This window comes from Gobio gobio (genome assembly GCF_949357685.1).
Source record: "Gobio gobio genome assembly, chromosome: 25".
Classification (NCBI taxonomy): Eukaryota; Metazoa; Chordata; class Actinopteri; order Cypriniformes; family Gobionidae; genus Gobio; species Gobio gobio.
The window spans coordinates 3,016,917-3,040,247 of NC_137121.1; the positions used below are offsets into that span (position 1 = coordinate 3,016,917).

Consider the following 23,331-nt stretch of genomic DNA (forward strand, 5'->3'; position numbering starts at 1 on the left):
ATGATGGGAATCACCAGAGGCCCCACGATACCATATGTGATACTTAAGCCACTGTACGATATTGCCATATGCTGAGTTTTGCAATAATACGGCCATTATGAATGTGCATTTTACTTTCACTTTAGAATTAGCGCTAGTTTCGGGGCAGCAGCTTCTTGAATGGTGGGTTTGTTATTCTTAATTAAAAATACAACAGCTAAACAGTACAATTACAAACTCTCTTAAATTGAAACCTGATGTGTTGACGTCCAGCTGGTCATACCGTGAGAGAAAAGATGAAAGTGTTTTGACTAGGAATGGCGTGAGAGAGACAGGAGTCACAAAACATTCCTAAGAAGAAAATTATTCTTAACTGCCTATTTTGTATTCCCAAAAACTTCTCAATGTTCTTATCTTTTTTCGTATGATTGTTCTTAAGATATAATGTAAGAAGTATTCATATTCAAGGAAAGAATGTTCTTAAAAATGAGCGTAAATAACTTCTTAAAGATAGGTTGGAGGTTATCTTAAATATTCAAATGTAAGGGGTTTAATTAATTTGTTGGGTTGTTTAAAATATTAACCATTATAACATAACAGTAGCTGGCTACTAAAAATAATATTTATAACTAATCGTACCATATGGACGAGTATAAAACCAGCATGTGTCAATAGCGGATGAGAAACTCCACGTCATTTAAAAATACTCCTGTTAATGTGTGACAAATTGTAGTTGTAAGACTTTCAGGTGAGAATGTACTGGTTTAAAGATGAAATGTGTGGTTTATTTATAAAGAGAGCGCCTATTTTACAATTTGATCTGGCGTTTTTCACAGTTGAGATCCAGGCGATCATTCAGCGAGTCTTCAGTTATAGAAAATAACACCTTTTATTTTCTTCTTAAGTAAAAAATTAAGATGTTCTTAAGAAAATATTTGAGAACTAAAAAATTTTTCAAGATTTTCACTTAGGAACATTCTTACAAACTATTAAGAATTTTCTTAACTTCTTAAGATTTTGGCAGTGCGGAGAGATGTGTTGATGTGTGCGTGTGTGTTGGTAGATGTGTAGGAGAGGTGTGTGTGTGTGTGTGTGTGTGTGTGTGTGTGTGTGTGTGTGTGTGTGTGTGTGTGTGTGTGTTGGTAGAAGGTGTGAGGTGATGGTTGTGTGATTTGTGGGTACCTGTGGTGATGAGATGAAATGGCCAAAGACTACGAGTGGTCAGAGAATGAGGACAGAAGCACATCCAGCTCCGATTGACCTCAGGGGGGAGAAATGACTGCAATATGGACATTAACAGGAGTTATAACTGTAATAGTGTGATCATCATATGAGAGGAGTGGAGTATTTCCCATGGTTATAATGAGGAGATCTGTGGCTGCACCTCCTCTCACCCCTCACCAGTCTGGGAGGAGTTGTTAGCGAGGGCAGTGGTTTCTGAGTGTGTGAGATGCTCCCTAGTTCAGTAGTCAGGGCACTGATCAGGGATCAGCCCATTGTCTTGTCCTGATCAGTGCCCTGACCACTGAACCAGGACCTGATTGAGACACACAACAGGTGTCAAGCCTTGTTTCCTCTCACCTGGCTTCAGCGCGAGCTTCCTCTCCAACCCGACAGAGGGCGACGTGGAGTAAGAGTTCAATAAACCATCAGGAAACACAGGTGAGTAGTAGTAGTAAGGTACAGGTGACACCATAGTTATCCATAATAAAGGCTAGATGTCTTACGTCTGTAACGTCATCACCGGCGGCCATCTTGTCACAGGCAGGGCTCTGTGGCTCCTGATGTAAGGCGAGTGATCTGAACACAAATACTGTCATCTCGCTGAAATCTTGACGAATTTACAAATGGTTTGGTTTCTTACAAACGTTATTTACGTGGCTATAATTCTGGATGCTTGAACAAATTATGAATAATTTTTCATAAGTATGCAGTGTCATAACTACATCTCTGATGTTTATAACAAACCAAACAGTTTGAAAATCGGTAGAAAATTTAGCAAGTTATGGTTATTTAAAAAGTTCACCATGAAAACACAATGTTACGAGTGAGCGAGCTGACTGTGACAAGATGGCCGCCAGGTGGGGACGAGACATCTAGCCTTTATTATGGATATCTATGGTTGACACTGGCTGAATCCGAGATCGCCCCACCATACCCTTAAATATATCATTATTTGAGGGGACAGCCATTTGTAGAGTGTCCGAAACCACTCATTCAATCCCACAATGCACCGCAATAACGAGTGTACAGCTGATGTACACACAACGGCTGTCCGACCTCACACTCGTTTTCATTGACTTATTAGTGGACTAACGTAGTGTTTAGGGGGCGATTTCGGATTCAGCCATTGTTTACTTTAGTACACTTCACCAAAACGACAAAATAATCGTGTAAAACCCAGTAAACCGTCATATTACGTGTGACATGACAACAAAGTATGTACACACACACACACGTACATTAACGATGTGTTAAATATTGTGTACTAAAGCTTGTCGTGAAGTGTTTTCCGCGCGCGTCCGAAGATGCACGAGTTCGACGCGAATCCAGCCGAGCATGACGTGTCATCAACCGGCACCGAGTTGCTTATATTATTAACAAAACGACCTTATAATATCATAAGGGCTTTTGAAGGAACATAAAGGTCAATGTTTAATCATAACACTTGACGAAAGTACATGGAAAGGTCTAGTGAAAGTACGCAATATGTAAGAGTTGGATACATGTTGTGGTATATTTGTTTGTAATGTCAGAAGTAATAATGTGAAGATAATGTAAAATAGTAAGGTGTACCTTAGCGATGTTCCTGATGGCGAATTACTCCAAGTGTGTGTGGTTTTAGAAGTGTAGTAAACTGGCGCGCGCGTGGAGTACGAGCACCTGGCGCGCGCAATCAGCGGAGGCTCGCGCTGCGGGTCAGAGGAAAGTGTAAAGAAGGCTTGTAGGGAATGTACAGAAAGAGAAGAGAAGAGTGAGGGCGTTACCGGTGTCGTTTCTCGGTGGAGTCGCAGGTAGAGTCGCCGTCTTTACCCGACTTGGTCTTCACACGAGGAGGTCAAACACGAGGCCTGACCGCTCCCGCTGGCCGCTCACGCGCCAGCTCGCACACCATTCATTAATACACGCGCGCGCACACCTGCGCATGCGCCAATCATACACAGGTGCAGCGTCCCAATTTGCCCACTTACACTAAGAGCAAAAAATATGTACTCTTTTGGTAAAGAAAAAGTACATACTTTTGACTGTGTAGCAGAAGAGCAAGCTTAGGGACGCTGACGGTATTCAACGGTATATCGATATCGATTTCAGTATCAATTCATAGCCTACTGTACATATAAGGACATGTACGTTAATAACATTTTAAAATGTCACCGTTACAGATATCTAGTGTTTGATCATATCTAAATATTGCAATACTTTTTTGACCAACTACATTACATACATGTATATTGATTAAAGAGCCATAAAGCCACCGGTGGGTAATGGCATTACAAATGGAAATTATTATTTTTCAACCCACAAAATGACTCTGATTTGCCTCTTTGAATAAGAACTATCTATTTTAACCTTGCTTACTTCACTAATTGTAATATAAATAATACAAATATTACAAGTAAAATATTTTAAGTGGTCATTAATGGACCATAATTATTGCACAAATACTATTTAGTACGGATAGTATGCGAATTGCAACATTAACCCCTGACTGCCTGCAATGCGTTTGCTCCTTATCACAGCACTTAAAGGTGCAGTGTGTGAGTTTTAACACCACCTCTCATTACACTACACATTACTATGAAAAGCCCCGTTTCAACCCTAACTATCCAGAACAAAACAGCGGAAAACTGATACTAAAGCATATTCTGAAAGTTTGTAAAACGTATGTTATTATCAGCTATTACGGACATTGACCGTGCGATGGCTGAGACGAACGCGCGCCATCAGACAGACAGAGCAAGACTGATATTTACTGAACGCAGAACAAACCTCGCAAGACTTTTAAAAATGCCAGTTGAAATGAAATTGCAACCAATCAGCATGTTCAGCGCCCAAGTCCCACCCCCAAAAGTTCCCGAACTTTGAAAAAGTGCAACCGCGCGAGCAGGGCCGTTTGGAGCCAGAGGATAATCCAGCACCCAGAAGCCAACCTTCCACAGGGGCGGCCATTGCTAATCAAGCCATCACCCGCTGTTAGCATCACATTGACTCAAATTCATTTTGGCATCAGCGAATAACTTTACATCTGAGGTGTTTAAAGACTCAATTTGTCCATTGTTTATTTCTAAACAAACACAACAATGTATAAAAGGCTCCATTATCTTGTATCTTACACTATCACCCCATAGAAGCCGTTTTAGTAAAAATAGGCTAACGCTTGCGTCACAACCACGCGACTGAGCAGACAGAGCAACCATTGACTACCATAGTACTGTTTTTCCCTACTATGGTAGTCAATAGTTGCTCTCTCTGCTTGGTTACAAACATTCTTCACTCTTTCTTCTTTCGTGTTCAGCAGAACAAAGAATCTCATACCGGTTTGGAACAACTTGAGGGCCACTAAATGATGACAGAATTTACATTTTTGGCTGAACCTTTAACCCTCTGGTCCTCTTCGGTCAAAAAACTCACACTTGGTGACTTTTGTTGCATTAGCTATGTGAACACACAAAAACATCAAGGAGATGATTTAGATATGTTAAAGGGTCATAAAAAAAACAGTCACACTTGTCTCCTTCACGATCAAAAATGACCCACATTGGAAATTAACGGGAAATACACAAAAATACGAAAACTCAAGAGAAACTTTTGATGGTAAAAACTACAAATCAGCCACTGTGCAGAGAAAAAGTGCACAGCAAAGAAGGGGTGACACTCTAAAATGTCAAGAGTGTAAATTAGACACCCACACACACACACACACACACACACACACACACACACACACACACACACACACACACTGCCCCTGCCCCTAAACCTACCCATCACACACACACACACACACACACACACACACTGCCCCTGCCCCTAAACCTACCATCACACACACACACACACACACACACACACACACACACACACACACACACACACACACACACACACACACACACACACACACACACACACACACTGCCCCTACCCATCATAGGAGACATTCTGCATTTTTAAATTTTCAAAAAACATCACTTACTCTGATTTATAAGATGTTTTCGGATATTGCCATCTTTGTGGGGACATTTTGTCCCCATAACGTAGGGATTACCAGTCCACACACACACACACACTCTCTCACACACACTCTCACACTCTCTCTCACACACACACACACACACACACACACACACACACACACACACTCTCTCTCACACACACACACACACACACACACACACACACTCTCACACTCTCTCTCACACACACACACACACACACACACACACACACACACACACACACACACACACACACACACACACACTATATAATGACCACTCTGCACAAATATGAAGAGAAAACATCAGTCAACTTTAATAAACTCCAATCAACACAAACATAATTATATACTTTTCCAGCATAATTTCCACTCGGTACCAAACGAAGCTTCATAAATGGTTATTATTTAACGCTTCCTGTTACTAAATCAACCGCCACAATGGAGAAATGAAATGTGCACACCTGCGATAAGAAAGGGAAGCAAAACTTCTTTCTAACTTTCTAACATTATGCCATAATTCACACATCAATGTCGACATTACTATGAAATAAGGTTTCAGTTATTAGTGCAAAAATTCAATAATACACACACATACAAAACTCAGAGCATGAGAATGATGCGAACCATAATTCTTCCAGTATGAAATGGTCAGTCTTGCTGTGGGTTTAGTCGTCACAGGCTGATCTTGTGCCTCCTCAGGATCTGCTCAGAGGGTCTCCAGACGCGGTACAGATCCTGCAGGGTCCGCACGTCCTCCGAGGCATCATGAGCGCCGTACTCCTCCCGCAGGAAGTGCTCCACCAGGAAGGGCTGAGAGTACTTCTGCAGCTGGAACATCTCCCTGCTCAGGGTCAGCGTGTCCAGGCATCCGGACACCGCGCGCTCGAACTCCTCCAGCAGCCTGAACTCCGCCAGCACGCGCCTCAGGATGGGCCAGTCGAAGCGGCTGCTGTTGTGTCCCACCAGGAAGGGCCTGTGGAAGGTCTGGAGGAAGGACAGGAAGTCCCCGAGGGCCCGTCTGTGGGGGACGGTGGGCACGGGCCGGCGGTTGAAGAGCAGGGATTGGCCCTCCAGCGTGAGCCCCGTGACCCGAGACGCGCCGTCCGTCATGCTGCAGCGCGGCAGGAGATACGCGTTAAACGTCCGGTTACCGCTGATCGCAGACAGCTGCACGATATCACACGCAGACGTGTCTACGGCAGGACAAACACACGGGTTATTACATTATGGGATGGCATCTATTTATACCTAACGCATGTCAATCGGACGTTTTCATATCATGTATAGACGGTTTCAACGGCAAACATTACTGCGCATGCGCACTTTTGTGGCCCAAACTTAAAGGGTTAGTTCACCCAAAAATGAAAATTGTGTCATTAATTCCTCACCCTCATGTGGTTGGACACCCGTCAGACCTCCGTTCATCTTCAGACACAAATGAAGATATTTTAGTGTAAAGCTGATGCTGAGAAAGGCTTCAGATAGGCCTCCATTGGCATTCAGTACATTTACACTCACAAGACCCATAAAAGGCACTAAAAACATCGTCACAAAGTCCATCTCACCACAGTGACTCTACAATAATTTTACGATGCGACGACAATAGTTTTTGTGCAAAAAAAATCAAAATAACGCCTTTATCCAGCTTGTTCTTGTCTTCCGTGTGTGTCTCCACGACGCATGCGTGAGAATATGAGCAGATCCGGCGTTCGGACACATGACCCAGAAGAGATTTGTTTACGAGCAGAGGAAGACGCGCGTGTCTCAGCTGATGAATTCTACACTGATCGTGCTTTAGGTCTCGGCGTAGTTCTCAAAATGGGGTTAAAGTGGCATTTCATGGATTCCCGAACGCCGGATCTGCTCATATTCTCGCGCATGCGTCGTGGAGACACACACGGAAGACAAGAACAAGCTGGATAAAGCCGTTATTTAGATTTTTTTTGCGCACAAAAACTATTGTCGTCGCATCGTAAGATTATTGTAGAGTCACTGTGGTGAGATGGACTTTGTAACGACGCTTTTAGTGCCTTTTATGGGTCTTGTGAGTGTAAATGTACTGAATGCCAATGGAGGCCTATCTGAAGCCTTTCTCAGCATCAGCTTTACACTAAAATATCTTCATTTGTGTCTGAAGATGAACAGAGGACTGACGGGTGTCCAACCACATGAGGGTGAGGAATTAATGACAGAATTTACATTTTTGGGTGAACTAACCCTTTAACTTCCGGTACAGAGGCTGCGTTATCTTTCTTATGCGCCATCATCTTTCATTTTAAATGGGCAACATTATCTTAATTTACATGTTTTTATTGTTTCAGCATGTTTATTATAAATAATCTCCCATTTCTGTCTGAGTGGGGGAAACGCCCCCTTAAAGGGTTAGGTCACCCAAAAACGTAAATTCATACATTAATTACTGACCCTCATGTCGACCCCAACCCGTAAGACCGCAGACAAGAAAAAAATATCTTAAGTTGTGTTCCCAAGATGAACGAAGGTCTTCCAGGTTTGGAACGGCATGAGGGAGAGTAATAATGACAGAATTAAACATTTTTGGGTGAACTAATCCTTTAAAGACCGTGTAATGCCGTTTTCTGTAACGGTACAGTATCTATAAATGCTTGCGCGCTCGCCTTCAATCATGCAATGCATCGAAATAACATGTTTCTTTGTTTCATAACATAAGATTAATGTTGGGAAAGTTAACTTGTAGATAAAGTTCCCTATTTGAGATTGATTGTATGTATGCATCACAAAAAACCCTGTGCTCTATTGCCATTAATAGAGGACAAAGCGAAAGTGGTTTTGCACTCCGTGATAAAGGCACATTTAAATATTTTGCGGGAAACATAAATGCGATCAGTTCTCCAGATGGCGACCACTCGATGTGAACAAATGTAAACTCGCCCTGATTGGCTGATGATCACGGTGATCACATGTTAATGCCGAGTGTAAACGCAGCCAGAAAAAGTTAATCTAGAGTAGATTATTTCTGATAACAAGCAAAATAAATAACAAGTAAATTACATTAGACATACAGTCTAAATGACATTAGACGCTGCTCTCGTATGCTGGATATATATGAGACATTTAAGGCTTTTTGGTGAGTCGCGCACACTGTATTTGCACTGGTGTTATATTCTCTCTGCTTGATCGTTAAAATTTATATCATGTTATCAAAGAATAGTACGTCAAAAATGTGTTTCTACTGAGTAGTGCGCCATACCATCCCCTCGCCAGACCATAAACAAACACAGACTACAAGTTAACTTCGGGCCAGGCGCGTAACCGTGGCAACGCGCGTGCGTCCGATGAAACCGTCTATATTTCACGGATTCGTTCACTTCCTCATTTCAGATGTTCATCTGTTCATCTTTCAATGGACTTCAATGGGAACCAACGGTTGAGGCTCTGACCAATCCCAGACGAGGAATAGGGTCTGATCCAGACAAACCATCGGCCATTTTCTAATGCGTGACTTCGGTGTTGTTCTTCTTCACGGCGTGTGACATCATCACGTCGGAAAGGTCACATGACGTCAGTGGAAGTGCCGACCCAGTGTTCAAATGAATGTGTAAACACTAAATCAAACGCCCTTTACACAAATAAAGGTCAAACAACATGAGATGGAGTTTTTCGGCACTGGGTCGGCACTTCCATCTACATCATGTGACCTTTCTGACGAGATGACATCATACGCCGTAAAGAAGAACAACATCAAAGTTGCGCATTAAAGGTTACAAGTGTATAAATGTGTATTAGTGTTGAAAATGTCTGATGGTTTGTCTAGATCAGACTGTTCCTCGTCTGGGATCGGTCTAGGGCTGCCACTAACGACTATTTTTATATAGATTAATCTATCGCGACTAATTAATCGATTAATCTATCAACTAATTTATCAATTAATCTATCAACTAATTTATCAATTAATCTATCAACTAAATGATCAATTAATCGATTAATCTATCAACTAATTTATTAATTAATCTATGGCTAATTAATCGATTAATCTATCAACTTATTTATTGATTAATCTATCAACTGTTTTATTGATTAATCTATGGCTAATTTATCCATTAATCTATCAGCTAATTTATCATTTAATCCATTAATCTATCAACAAATTTATCATTTAATCCATTAATCTATCAACAAATTTATCATTTAATCCATTAATCTATCAGCTAATTTATCATTTAATCCATTAATCTATCAACAAATTTATCGCAATAATTTTCTACAATTTTACTTAAAAACATTTAATTTAACTTGCAACGTTGGCCTTCAGTAGTGTACTATAAAAAAAGTATAAATGTAAACAAGCCCTTGACAAAATGTTAAACTAAAAGAGTAAAAATGAAAAAAGGTACAAATTTGACAAATACAACAAAAAAGAGAATATCAGCAAATACTTTTTATATAAAATAGTGTTGTCACAAAACCAAAATTATGACTTCGATACGATACCAGACTAAAATACCTCAATACTGATAAGTTACTGAATCAAAACCATGGCAAAAAACTGTAAAAGTAATTGAATAATATGACAGAACTTACTATTCATTGCTTTAGGCTTAAAAACCCCAAAAAACTCCCTTGTCCGGCATGTTCCTGCCCTGCTTTTTGGGTGACTGTTTTTCATACTTTAAACTAATTATTATTATTTTTTTACTTGCATATATGTGACCTGGACCACAAAACCAGTCATACGGGTAAATTTTTTGTCACATTCAGATTTATAGATCATCTGAGCGCTGAATTAATAATATCTCCATTGATGAATGGTTTATGATATGATACAAAATATGCATAAAGTCTCCTTTAAAGTTGTCCAAATGAAGTCCTTAGCAATGCATATTACCACTAATAATACATTTATGATACATTTACAGTAGGAAATTTACTAAATATCTTCATGGTACGATCTTAATATCCTAATAATTTTTGCCATACAAGAAAAATGTATAATTTTGACCCATATTGCCACATATAAACCCGTGAGCTCCAGGGTCACATTTATATTTACTATCATAATGATTAATAAATGCATCTATAAAATAGGAATGAATTGTATAAATGATTATTTTCATATAAACATATGACATTATATAGGCTTAGTGTTCAACACACATGCATAATATTCATTATATAAAACAGATAATGTTATTATCACAGCTAAATGTGTCATGCTTTTAATGGAAACTATAGGTAAACGGCTGCCTTCTATAGGTGGCATGTTAAACAAAAACAAAAAAACATTAAATCCTAATGGAATATGTCCCAAAACACACTGAAACCATTGGATGATGGTTTGTAAGGATGTTTTTGGTGGAAAATCATTACAACTTCTGTGATTGTTTCTAGCCCCCCCCATCCCCATCCCCATAAGGACAACCGTGGGGTCTAAAAATGCCAACCAAACTTTAAACGTTCTCACTAGTACATAAAGTGTGTGTAAGTGTGTGTGAGAGAGTTGTCGTTACCCAGTCCGGTGGTCTCCAGGTCGAAAAACACCGGCGTCTCTTCATCGCGGATCATGGCCAAATCTGTCAAAACAACCCATTGGAATGAATCGCGCTGAATCTCCGTGACACAAACATCCCGTTTAACCCACACAAACAAAGCTTTGCTATTGTTTATTAAACGAATGTAGAGAGAAAACACTGGAACTCACCGCTCGCGCGCGCGCTCGTGACCCACCGGAACAGCCGGAGCGGGACTCTCGCGAACGAACCGATCAAGCGCATGAACAGATCGATCAGCGACGGTCTGCTTTGATTCACCACCGATTTCTCGCCCTTACACGCTTTCATTTTGGCGTCTCGGATAGGTTTCGTTTCTCCTCAGCGATCACATTCGCTTTTATTATGAGCTGATGATGAATCCATGACGAAAGAGCGCTCACCATGACAACTGAATTTGTTTATTTGTATGTACAGTTGTTTCTTAAAGGGATAGTTCACCTGAAAATTACAAATCTGTCATCATTTACTCGCCCTAGCTCAAGCCTGTATGAGTTTCTTTCTTCTGCTGAACACTAAACAAGATATTTTGAACATCGTCGGTAACCAAACAGTTGATGGACCCTATGACTTCCATAGTATCCCCCCACCCCATACTATAGAATCATATGGCAAGCCATTTTAACATTTAATACTTAAAACGTACTAGTATCTATTTTCATGCTACTAGCAGAGGCGAACCATCATTGAGTGGGGCCCTAAATGAGGCCCTATTAAATGTATTTTTTTAATGTTAAAGGACAACTCCGGTGAAAAATTAACTAGGGGTAATTAACACATGGTTCTGTCTGTATACGCGTAATGTTCTGTCTTTATAAAGTATCTTCTTATTAAACTGTTTGTACACTTAGAAAGTTCTCAATGCTTGGGTTTGCATGTAGGGACCCTCATTATGCTCCCGTGTTAGTGTGAGGCTATTTTGAGCCTTGTTAGTGGTATTAACTAGCGATTTAATTTGACTTATTCTATGCCCCATATATTAGCGTTATAAGCTAATCTGTTTTTAGAGATAAAACTCTTTACATTCGATTTTCATGAAAACGCATCCCAGAGAACGATCTACTCGGTAACCATGTGTTAATTACCCCTAGGTTCATTTTTCACCGGAGTTGTCCTCTAATATATCTTCGTTATCTAATTTTACAACATACAAAAAGTAGTCAACATACATCTAACAAAACCAAAAAAAGTTACATTTTTATAACATTAAAGTGTTTTTTGTTTAATTAACTAAATGTCTTTATTTTCGTAATGTAAGATACAATACAATATCTTCTAAATACAGTACAAGCTTCATATTGATAACCAATTACTCGCCAATTATATAGAAATATATGGTTATCATTTTAATTTAATCTTTATTTTATTAGTTTATCAACTAGCCGTTAACGCAAACTAATGTAATGTAGAAGAGAGGGATATACTAATTAGCCTACTAATTAAATAATGGCAACTGAGTAAATGTGTGGATTAGGGCTGTCCCCGACTAAAGATTTTTCTTGTGGAATAGTCATTAATTTAATCGCACATTTTAGCTAATTTAATTAGTCTGCTTAAATATATACTGTGTGCATGGAAGTGGTGGCATTCTTAAGGCTTGCGAAAAGCACCGGCAAAAGTAATGATTATAAATGATTATACTATGTCCCAAATCGTAGTGTGTTGAATAGAGTATTCCAAAGATACCGGATGCTCTACTATTTCCAGTGCGGATCGACGCACACTCAAATGGCTAATATTACCCACAACCCATTGCGAGTTGGACGAGGATTCCATTAGAACTACAAACGCGGATAAAAAGTGTTAAAAACTACAAACATGGCGGATGTGTGAGTCCGACGGTTAAGTAGAGAGGTTTAGATAAAGGGGTTGAGTGAGCAATTATTAATATTTAACCTGACGAAAAGATGTTTATTCAATGTTATCTAGATTATATTTAATCTGTAACAGCATTGAGAACTTTTGTAACAATATGTTTGGATGGTAATGCATCATTATATTTAAACTGCAAACACATGAGGAGAGTCTCTGCATTAAAGACCTACAGATCAGATCAACGGCTACTACATTTCTCTCCGGTACGGCAGGAAATGAAACTGAACATGGAGGATTTGAACTGTGATGATTGACAGTAGCTTAAATGATGATGGGATGCACGTAACTAAGCAACAGAGTCCGTTAAAGATGACAGTAGTAAGTGCCAAAGCTTGCATACTCTTCTGCTACACACTCAACAGTATGTACTTTTTCTTCACAAAAAGAGCACATACTTTTAGGTCGTAGTATAAGTAGGCAAATTGGGATGCAACATAGTTCTTATTTTTTAGATACTGGTACTCATTCATTACATACTACTGCCTATTAAATAGATACTAGTACTATTACATATTAGTACCTAGTGTTTATTCATTAGTTACTACTTATTCATTAGACGCCATTGTCTATTTTATTTGTAACTAGTAACGTTTCTTATCTTGCTAGTCACTTCTTTTTTACTCATCTTATGTTAGGACTAGTCAGAATGGCCACTGTACAGTTCAATTAAAAATATTACTACTAACATTTTGAATAAATACTAATACCTAATAAATAGGTAGTATCTAATGAATAAGTACTAGTATCGTTTAATAGGTACTAGTATCTAATAAATAAGTATCTTGTAATAAGGTACTAGTATCTAAAAACAAGTAGCTAATGAATAAGTAGTAGCATGAAAATAGATATTAGTTCGTTTTAAGGATTAAATGTTAAAACGGCTTGCCATAGGAAGTCAATGGCTACTGACGGTTTGGTTACCCATATTCTTCAAAATATCTTGTGTTCAGCAGAGGAAAGGCTGAGGGTAAATAAATGAATTTCTGGATGAACTATCCTTTTACGTTTCTGCTGTTTATGTTACCACAGTTATTTCTTAAATAAAAATCGCGTTATCATACAAGCAAACGAGACCCATTAACGTATTATGACTTTACTGTAGTAAAACTATCTTTAATATGCCTAAATAATCTGACAATTCAGTGTGTAAGCGCCAAGTGCCAGAACAACATTATTTTGAGTCATAATTTCAATAAAGGAGAAGTCAGTTTTATATATTAAAAGTAAAACTTGCGCTTCACGTGATTTAATCAAACGCTTTATTCTGCCCAGCAACAGACACGCCCACTCTGCTCTGACGCGTGATTGGATTATTCTAGTGCGCGACTCATCGTCAAAAACATCTTTTTATATTGTGATTATATTTTATAAGGAACTGTCTGGCAATAACATGCGAGTTACAAAAATGCAGGGTGTGAACATGCCAGGGAAAGGTAAATATACTTAAAATACCTAAATATACTTAAAGTAATTAACACATGACGACAATCACACGAGTCATTCAATCTTTGGCTCATATACAGGCGCGTCCATAGACTTTGTTTCGACAATCATAATTATATATAATGTTAATTGGTAAATACTGTCTCCACCTTTTCAACCTAGGCTGTTATTAAATACATTCCCCGGCTGGACAAATAAGGAAAACATACTTATTTTCTTTCTTTTTTTTAATAAGACAATGATTATGTTCATTTTTCTTTTTTACATCCTTACACATTGATTTACACATTAAAGAAATATTACACAAATTGCACCGTTTACAACTGCGCTCACGAGAGCACAAACACAAAATCCGAAAGCACAAATTTGTCTCAGTCCATCAAAACACACAGCGCAGGATCATTCAACATAAAATAAGATATTACATCCCTCAATGACTTCCCTTGTTTTTAAACATCCCCGAAACATACTCAAGTGCGTGAGCGCGAGGTCACGTGTCATCGCGTTCTGAGCGAATTAGCATAATACCGGTCGCTTTATTTCTTTCAGGTCAACTACTGACCGGAGGGACGGTTTCAAGAGAATTACGTTAACGTTACACTGTCAACATGTTTATAGCTAGCTAGCTAAATCCAGTTTAAAGGGAAAGTTCACCCAAAAATTAAAATTAGCCCATGATTTACTCACACTCAACTAATCCTAGGTGTGACATTGTTCATTCAGACGAACACAATCAGAGTTCTATTTAAAATGTCCTGCCTCTTCCAAGCTTTATAATGGCTGTTTCTGTTTTGAAGTCCATGAAAGTGCATATTTATCATAAAAGATATCCACACGGCTCCGGGGGTTAATAAAGGCTTTCTGTAGCGATGTGTTTGGGTAAAAATATCCATATTTCAATCCGGCAAAAGAGCGACCCCTGACGCGATGTATGACGCAGGATGTAGGAGTATCGTAATCTTTGACGCCTGTCATGGTTCAAACAAATGGTGTTGGGCAACAAACTCAAGCCCCTCTGTCGGAAGCTAGTTAAATTAGTTTGTAAAGTTTTAAATATAGTTTTTTTTTTACACAAACGCATGGCTTCGCTTCAGAAGGCTTTTATTAACCCCCCAGAGCACTTTTATGATGGATAGATGCACTTTTATGATGGAGGGATGCACTTTTATGATGGATGGATGATGGATGCACTTTTATGATGGATAGATGCACTTTTATGATGGATAGATTAACTTTTATGATGGAGGGATGCACTTTTATGATGGATAGATTAACTTTTATGATGGAGGGATGCACTTTTATGATGGAGGGATGATGGATGCACTTTTATGATGGATAGATGCACTTTTATGATGGATGGATGCGTTTTTATGATGGAGGGATGCACTTTTATGATGGATGGATGATGGATGCACTTTTATGATGGATAGATGCACTTTTATGATGGATGGATGCGCTTTTATGATGGATAGATGCACTTTTATGATGGATGGATGATGGATGCACTTTTATGATGGATAGATGCACTTTTATGATGGATGGATGCGCTTTTATGATGGAGGGATGCACTTTTATGATGGATGGATGATGGATGCACTTTTATGATGGATAGATGCACTTTTATGATGGATGGATGCGCTTTTATGATGGATAGATGCGCTTTTATGATGGATGGATGCACTTTTATGATGGATGGATGATGGATGCACTTTTATGATGGATAGATGCACTTTTATGATGGATGGATGCGCTTTTATGATGGATAGATGCACTTTTATGATGGATGGATGCACTTTTATGATGGATGGATGCGCTTTTATGATGGATGGATGCGCTTTATGACGTATGGATGCACTTTTATGATGGATGGATGCACTTTTATGATGGATAGATGCACTTTTATGATGGATGGATGCACTTTTATGATGGATGGATGCGCTTTTATGATGGATGGATGCGCTTTTATGATGGATGGATGCGCTTTTATGATGGATGGATGCGCTTTTATGATGGATGGATGCGCTTTATGACGTATGGATGCACTTTTATGATGGAGGGATGCACTTTTATGATGGATAGATGCACTTTTATGATGGATGGATGATGGATGCACTTTTATGATGGATAGATGCACTTTTATGATGGATGGATGCACTTTTATGATGGATGGATGCGCTTTTATGATGGATAGATGCACTTTTATGATGGATGGATGCACTTTTATGATGGATAGATGCACTTTTATGATGGATGGATGCGCTTTTATGATGGATGGATGCGCTTTATGACGTATGGATGCACTTTTATGATGGATAGATGCACTTTTATGATGGAGGGATGCACTTTTATGATGGATGGATGATGGATGCACTTTTATGATGGATAGATGCACTTTTATGATGGATGGATGCGCTTTTATGATGGATAGATGCACTTTTATGGACTTTAAAGCAGCCATTCACTGCCATTATAAAGCTTGAAAGAGCCAGGACATTTTTAATATAACTGATTGTATTTGTCTGAAAGAGTAAAGTCATGTACACCAAGGATGAGTTGAGGGCGAGTAAATCAAGGGGTTATTCAGATTTTAGGGTGAGCTATCCCTTTAACGACAGACATTTGAAGGTAAGTACTAAAGCCACAGTAATGCATGTTAAATATGTACGGAACTGTTTGCGTATTTGCATAGAGTATGTTTCTGGCCTTACACATGGTCTTAAATACAGCGGCCGTGAAAGAGAAACTTTGACAATATTGTGGCATGCTACAGTGATTACATTCACTTATGCAGGACGCAACAAACAACCGCTTCCTTCTTACCGCCCCTTTTAGAGCGTTAGTGGACTTAAGGTTAAGATAGTACCTAATATACCTATCAAAACACAGCTTAAGTCTTGTGTCATTGCACCACGTGATGGTTTCTTGCAATAGGCTATGATATGACATAAATATAGACATAGATATCTGTAACAGCACATCAAAAAAAAGAGTAAACAGCTTCTGGAGACACATTCCCTGCACATAAACAGCAATGTTCACTGTGTAAACGTACTATAGTTCATATTAAAGCTTCAAGCTTTTTGCTGTTATGTGTCCTATGAAGGTTACTGCAATAAACGAGTGTCTTAATGTCAGATTAAAGGGTAAAAACCACAGCAGAGGACCCTGTCATAGATAAAATTAGCCCTAAACCAAAACCAAACAGGACGTTGTGGCCAAGAGAACTAAATATGTGACTCCGAATGGCACAATGGAAACATTACACCAAAAAATATATTTATATACTTGAATTTCACAATAAAATATCAGCATGTATAAAACACAAAATACTTTAAAAAAAGCAAAAAATAAAATTTTCAAGTCCTGATTTTGTTGCACGTAACACTGATGGGACGAAACAAACAACAGTGATTAAAACTACAGCAAAGAATCATGGGACAAACACACTTGAGGTTATGCCCATCCGACTATCATCCTTTTGATTTTCCATCTGAAGGGAAAACGTGTTTCTGGAACCAAAACAAACAAGCAAAACCGAGGATGAATCTCACTAAAGCACACGCCCGGGGTCAGATTTCAGGGCAGAAATATGACCTGGACCATGTGTGTTTTTGTCAGACTCACCCATAAAGAAACCCGACATAAAGAGACGAGATTCACACAAGTTTTCCATCTGCAACACAAAAAGACGTTATTTTCACACGGGTCGGCCAGCAGCACGGGGATCTCAGCTATTTACACCACTCATTCCACCCTCAGCAATCATATAATATTATTTTACATATTTAGCACTTTATCAAAGGTTTTAATCATAGAGTGAAAACAACGGTAGCAATACGGCATGCAGTCAGTTGAAGTCATGTGACCTCTCATTGGCTCAGTTCTGTAAACATGAAAATGGACATCACAGGTTGATTTAAAAATCGCTCTTTCCCTGTTGGTGAAGAACGGACCGGTCCAGCAGGTCCACTTTACAGTCAGTAGGTCGTAGATATGGGTGCGCTCATTCAGTTCATCCTTCCTTATGTGGCGTTCACACCGGACGCGATTGATGCGAATAATTCGCACGAATTTGGACGCTTGAACATTTTGAGTTTATTCATGCGTGACATTCACTTCACAACAGACGTGAATTCGCCTCATGGGAGGGGCTTGTCTCGTTGTGAAATGGCTGACATGGGCTGTGTAGATAATGTAGTGGTTTAAAGCTCAAATCAGTGGTTTATTTATAAAGAGAGCGCCTATTTGAACATGTGATCTGGCGTTTTCGGAGTTGTGAGCTCCAGTGGATCAGCGGCGCTCCGTGCTTGTTTACCCCGACGAAAGTAGCCTTTCCTCGGCCAGTCCTTCTGCCTCCGCTGGCTCTGAGGCGTCTCCAGCTATAATTCGTCTTGTAACGGCCGATCTTTGCTCTCATGGATCTATAATTTGTTCCCTGGCAAATCGTTTAGGCTGAGGGCAAAGTGAAGTTTCATTACTTTTTTATTTTTAGGCTATAACTGTACGTTAGCGTTGTAGCCAACTAGCGCTGAATTTGAATGTTTGACTGAATTGTTTGCTTGATTTCATGTGTAGCTTCTTATACCTTTTAATTATACTTTTGTATTATTGATCACACATAAACTTGCATTTGACAAAAAGAGGCTGGGTTGTGTTTCATGTCATTTAAATGTTATCACAGTGATAATAATATTGTTTGAACCAGATATTAATATACAAATTCTGTCCTAATTGTTGTCACTACTAGAGCAAGCTCCTGATTGGTTAACGCGGCGCGAATATACACCAAAGTTCAGATTTTTTAACTTTAGCGATTCGCGCGAATCACGCCATTTGCGTCTCTGCATTGACTTAAAGGGTTAGTTCACCCAAAACTGTAAATTGTGTCATTAATGACTGAGCCTCATGTGGTTGGACACCCGTCAGACCTCCGTTCATCTTCAGACACAAATGAAGATATTTTAGTGTAAATCTGATGCTCTGAAAGGCCTCCATTGGCTCAACTTTACACTCTCAAGACCCTTAAAAGACACTAAAGACTAAAGTTACAAAGTCCATCTCACTACAGCGGCTCTACAATAACTTTATGAATCAGCGACAATAGTTTTTGTGCGCAAAAAACCCTAAATAACGACTTATTTAGTGATGACGATTTCAAAACACGGCATCATGAAGCTTCGAAGCGTTATGAATCAGTGAGTCGATTCAGCGGTTTGAAGCGTTATGAATCAGTGAGTCGATTCAGCGGTTTGAAGCGTTATGAATCAGTGAGTCGATTCAGCGGTTTGAAGCGTTATGAATCAGTGAGTCGATTCAGCGGTTTGAATCGCCAAATTTCAGCAGTTTGGCGGTTTGACACGCGATCCGAATCATCAATCGACTCACTGATTCATAACACTTCGAAGCTTCCTGAGGCCGTGTTTTGAAATCGTCATCACTATATAAGTCGTTATTTAGGGTTTTTTTGCGCACAAAAACTATTCTCGTCTTCGTAAAAGTTATTGTAGAGCCGCTGTAGTGAGATGGACTTTGTAACTTTAGTCTTTAGTGTCTTTTAAGGGTCTTGAGAGTGTAAAGTTGAGCCAATGGAGGCCTTTCAGAGCATCAGATTTACACTAAAATATCTTCATTTGTGTCTGAAGATGAACGGAGGTCTGACGGGTGTCCAACCACATGAGGCTCAGTCATTAATGACACAATTTACATTTTTGGGTGAACTAACACTTTAACATGTAAATCACTCGCGTGAATGGCGTCCGGTGTGAAGGCAGCATTACAGTTTGTTCACTGGAAGGGGCGTGTGGTCGATCTCCAAGCTTCAAATGTTATTGGTTATCGCGGTCACACCATAAACTCATTACTCCCGTACAGCACTAACGGCTGAGAGGACCCAAACTCGTGCTCTCTCGACTCGCGGGACTTTGGCGGGCAGCTTCGGTTCCCCCTGGGCCGCGGGCGGGTCTTCTCGGAGCTGGAGGCACATCGGGTGGTCAGGGAAGCCTGTTCTAAGCCCTCCTGGTCGGGGAGAATGTGCAAGTCCCCGCCCGAGGTGGCGGCGGAGGAAAACAGAGGCCCAGAAGAGGATGAGCGGAACCGATAGTGAGGCGTGGATGACACGGAGGAAAGCGAGGCGACGGCTGAGTCCACGGAGTCCAGAGATTCGGGCTGACGCCGCAAGCCCCGCCTACTTTTGGACTCGGACTTCCTCCAGTGTGTCGCCGACACCGCGCCCGGGATTCTTTCTAAAAAGGAGACGTTTGACACTGCAAATCATCTGCAAATCTCAAAGGGTTAGTTCATGGCAAAATTACAGTTCTGTCATCATTTACTCACCCACAATCGAAGATATGTTTAACCCTTAAAGCTACACTGTGTGATATTTTCCCCCATCTAGTGGTGAACTTGTATATGACCATCCAGTGAATATTAGTTTCTGTTCCTCTCAATTCTGATTTCGTTTTAACTCCTACGGTGGCCGATTTAGTCCAAGATTAACATGGCTTCCAGTTCGACCTCGTCCACATTGGACACGGTGCCATCGAGTGTTAAAACGCCAAAGGCGAAGCTTGAATTTACGGGAATGTCCCTCTTTGGCTAATGTACTTTCAAGATGGAGGATCAACATGGCGACCGGCATTCGAACCCTCACCCGTATGTGTTTACAATGGCATATTATAAACTTACGAGAATACTTTATTACTTGAAAGAAGTAAATATGCATTAATGAGCACATATATTTCTGAAAGAACTAAGTGTTTTTAGCTAAGAATAAACTAAAAAAGTTACACAGTGTAGCTTTAAATGCATTCTTACATATTGGGGTCTTTAGCGACCCGGATCTATATCTAACACGGATGGATATAAAACTTATGATCATATATAAAACTCCTGATATTAGAGTAACAATACAGTAGAATAAAATGATCGAAGAATGGTCAGAGCTCATTTCCCAGTACATTCAAAAAGATTCTATATTTTGATCGCTGATAGCTTCTTCACCAGATCCACCAACAACAAAAAAACTCATATTTTTTAATAGGGCTGTCAAAAGATTAATCGCATCCAAAATAAAAGTTTGTGTTTACATAATATATGTGTGTGTACTCTGTTAATTATTATTTATATATAAATACACACACAAGCATGTATATATTTAAGAAAAAAATATTATTTTTATATATATAAAACATTTATATTTATATATATTATAGATTATATAAATGTATATACATGCAAATATTTCTTAAATATATACATGAATGTGTGTGTATTTATATATAAATAATAATTAACAGAGTGCACACACATATATTATGTAAACACAAACTTTTATTTTGGATGCGATTAATCGCGATTAATCTTTTGACAGCCCTAATTTTTAATTTAGACAAAATATTTGGCCTTTCTATCATCTGTTTTGTTTGTAATAAAGGTCCTAAGAAGTAAGGGATACATCCAGCCTGTTACGTTATAATCCAATTATAATGTTCAACACAAAACAATTGTCCTGGCAACAAGATGAGTAGTCATTTACGATACAGTCTCGAGTGGGAACAAGATGGTGCAAGAACAGGTTTGCTATACAGCGGGACAGCCATTATCAGAAAATATCAACCTCCGAATGTTTCCCAGTTGTTTTAGGTCAATAGAAAACTGTATGCATGCTCATTGTGATACGTTAAAATATGCACTTTAAGTAATAATTGGATTAACATCTTTATCTTTCTCACATAGACACATTACGAGAGAGAAAAGCTGCATATACTAGGAAAAGACTGATTGAAAGTAAAACGTAGTGCTAGGTGTAAAGGTTAGGTGTAACTGAGGCCAGCTAGTAGTTAGTGCGAGTAAACCTCACTCCTCTGATCTCAAGAGACGCTCTAGTGACTGACACTAGAGGTTGCAGCCTTTAGCCTCCTTTGTTAGAGCGTCTGAGTCTCATGCCGGCGGACCCGGGTTCGAGTCCCGCTTGGAGAGGGTGGTTTGAACAGGAGGGGTTATATTGGTGCCGTGACCCGGATGGGAGTGAGGTTTAGGGGGTGGAGTGTAACAAAGGCCAGCTAGTAGTTAGTGCGAGTAAACATAAGGACCCGGGTTCGAGTCCCGCTTGGAGAGGGTGGTTTGAACAGGAGGGGTTACATTAGTGCTGTGACCCGGGTGGGAGTGAGGTTTAGGGGGGGAGTGTAACAAAGGCCAGCTAGTAGTTGCTGTGCGAGTAAACATAAGGACCCGGGTTCGAGTCCCGCTTGGAGAGGGTGGTTTGAACAGGAGGGGTTATATTGGTGCCGTGACCCGGATGGGAGTGAGGTTTAGGGGGGGAGTGTAACAAAGGCCAGCTAGTAGTCGCTGTGCGAGTAAACATAAGGACCCGGGTTCGAGTCCCGCTTGGAGAGGGTGGTTTGAACAGGAGGGGTTATATTGGTGCCGTGACCCGGATGGGAGTGAGGTTTAGGGGGTGGAGTGTAACAAAGGCCAGCTAGTAGTTAGTGCGAGTAAACATAAGGACCCGGGTTCGAGTCCCGCTTGGAGAGGGTGGTTTGAACAGGAGGGGTTATATTGGTGCCGTGACCCGGGTGGGAGTGAGGTTTAGGGGGGGAGTGTAACTGAGGTCAGCTAGTAGTCGCTGTGTGAGTAAACATAAGGACCCGGGTTCGAGTCCCGCTTGGAGAGGGTGGTTTGAACAGGAGGGGTTATATTGGTGCCGTGACCCGGATGGGAGTGAGGTTTAGGGGGGGAGTGTAACAAAGGCCAGCTAGTAGTTGCTGTGCGAGTAAACATAAGGACCCGGGTTCGAGTCCCGCTTAGAGTGGGTGGTGCAAACAGGAGGCGTTACATTGGCAATCCAAAGGAGCCGTGCAGCTAGACCACAGTAAAGTTAAAGAGTTACCTTTGTGGATGCCATGTCTAATACAATTTGATGTTGTCGTTCCGATGTCTTTAATTGTTTTCCACACGTTCTTTGCATCTAGCCGATCTGACATGGTAATGAATCCAAATGTGAGAACATATGGCACGATGCATCCTGTCATGCTTCATGGGACTCATGACATTTCATGCAATACACGGACATCCGTAATCAAATATCAATGGCAAGGGTCCGATCTACCATGTCATGTATATGTGAAGCAGATGTTATAAAATTCAAATAAAGCAAAAATGATTTATTAACGATATCAGTAGTTAAGGATTAAACACTTGAGTTGTTTTTAAAATATTTTTGTCTCGAGTTTTGACTCGAGTGCCCATCTCTGTTGTGTTCAGTCATGTGCAGTAAATCACGGACACATG

At 39.9% G+C, this 23,331-nt stretch overlaps 3 protein-coding genes across 4 annotated transcripts in view; 1 reads left to right on the forward strand and 2 right to left on the reverse strand.

Annotated features, from left to right (window-relative positions):
* Positions 1–797, forward strand: part of rsl24d1 (ribosomal L24 domain containing 1) — a 5,880-nt gene extending 5,083 nt beyond the window's left edge. The window contains exon 6 of the mRNA XM_079809002.1: positions 1–797. This exon is cut by the window's left edge and continues 932 nt beyond it. The gene's annotated coding sequence lies outside the window, so the exon portion shown is untranslated.
* Positions 798–5,492: 4,695 nt separating this feature from the next.
* Positions 5,493–11,114, reverse strand: plex9.1 (PML-like exon 9.1). Its single transcript, XM_079810164.1, has 3 exons — positions 10,878–11,114; positions 10,687–10,749; positions 5,493–6,393 (listed from the first exon to the last, which is right to left on the reverse strand). Exons 1-3 carry the CDS (start codon positions 11,014–11,016, stop codon positions 5,873–5,875), a joined length of 723 nt encoding a protein of 240 aa, XP_079666290.1. The 5' UTR covers positions 11,017–11,114; the 3' UTR covers positions 5,493–5,872.
* A 7,419-nt stretch (positions 11,115–18,533) lies between these two features.
* Positions 18,534–23,331, reverse strand: part of myo9ab (myosin IXAb) — a 166,732-nt gene continuing 161,934 nt past the window's right edge. For both annotated transcript variants that reach the window (XM_079810159.1, XM_079810160.1), the window contains one exon: positions 18,534–20,285. In XM_079810159.1, coding sequence (XP_079666285.1) covers positions 19,885–20,285 — 401 coding nt within the window. In that variant the 3' untranslated portion in view covers positions 18,534–19,884. The remainder of the gene's footprint in view (positions 20,286–23,331) is intronic.

What these genes read in the sequence shown, in the direction of transcription:
- plex9.1 (XM_079810164.1), bottom strand. Translation starts at nt 11,016, where the DNA reads ATGAAAGCGTGTAAGGGCGAGAAATCGGTGGTGAATCAAAGCAGACCG. An exon ending in CACGAGCGCGCGCGCGAGCG is followed by an intron (nt 10,750 to 10,877) that starts GTGAGTTCCAGT and finishes TTGTTTTGACAG; the next exon opens with ATTTGGCCATGATCCGCGAT. An exon ending in CCTGGAGACCACCGGACTGG is followed by an intron (nt 6,394 to 10,686) that starts GTAACGACAACT and finishes GTCCTGCCGTAG; the next exon opens with ACACGTCTGCGTGTGATATC.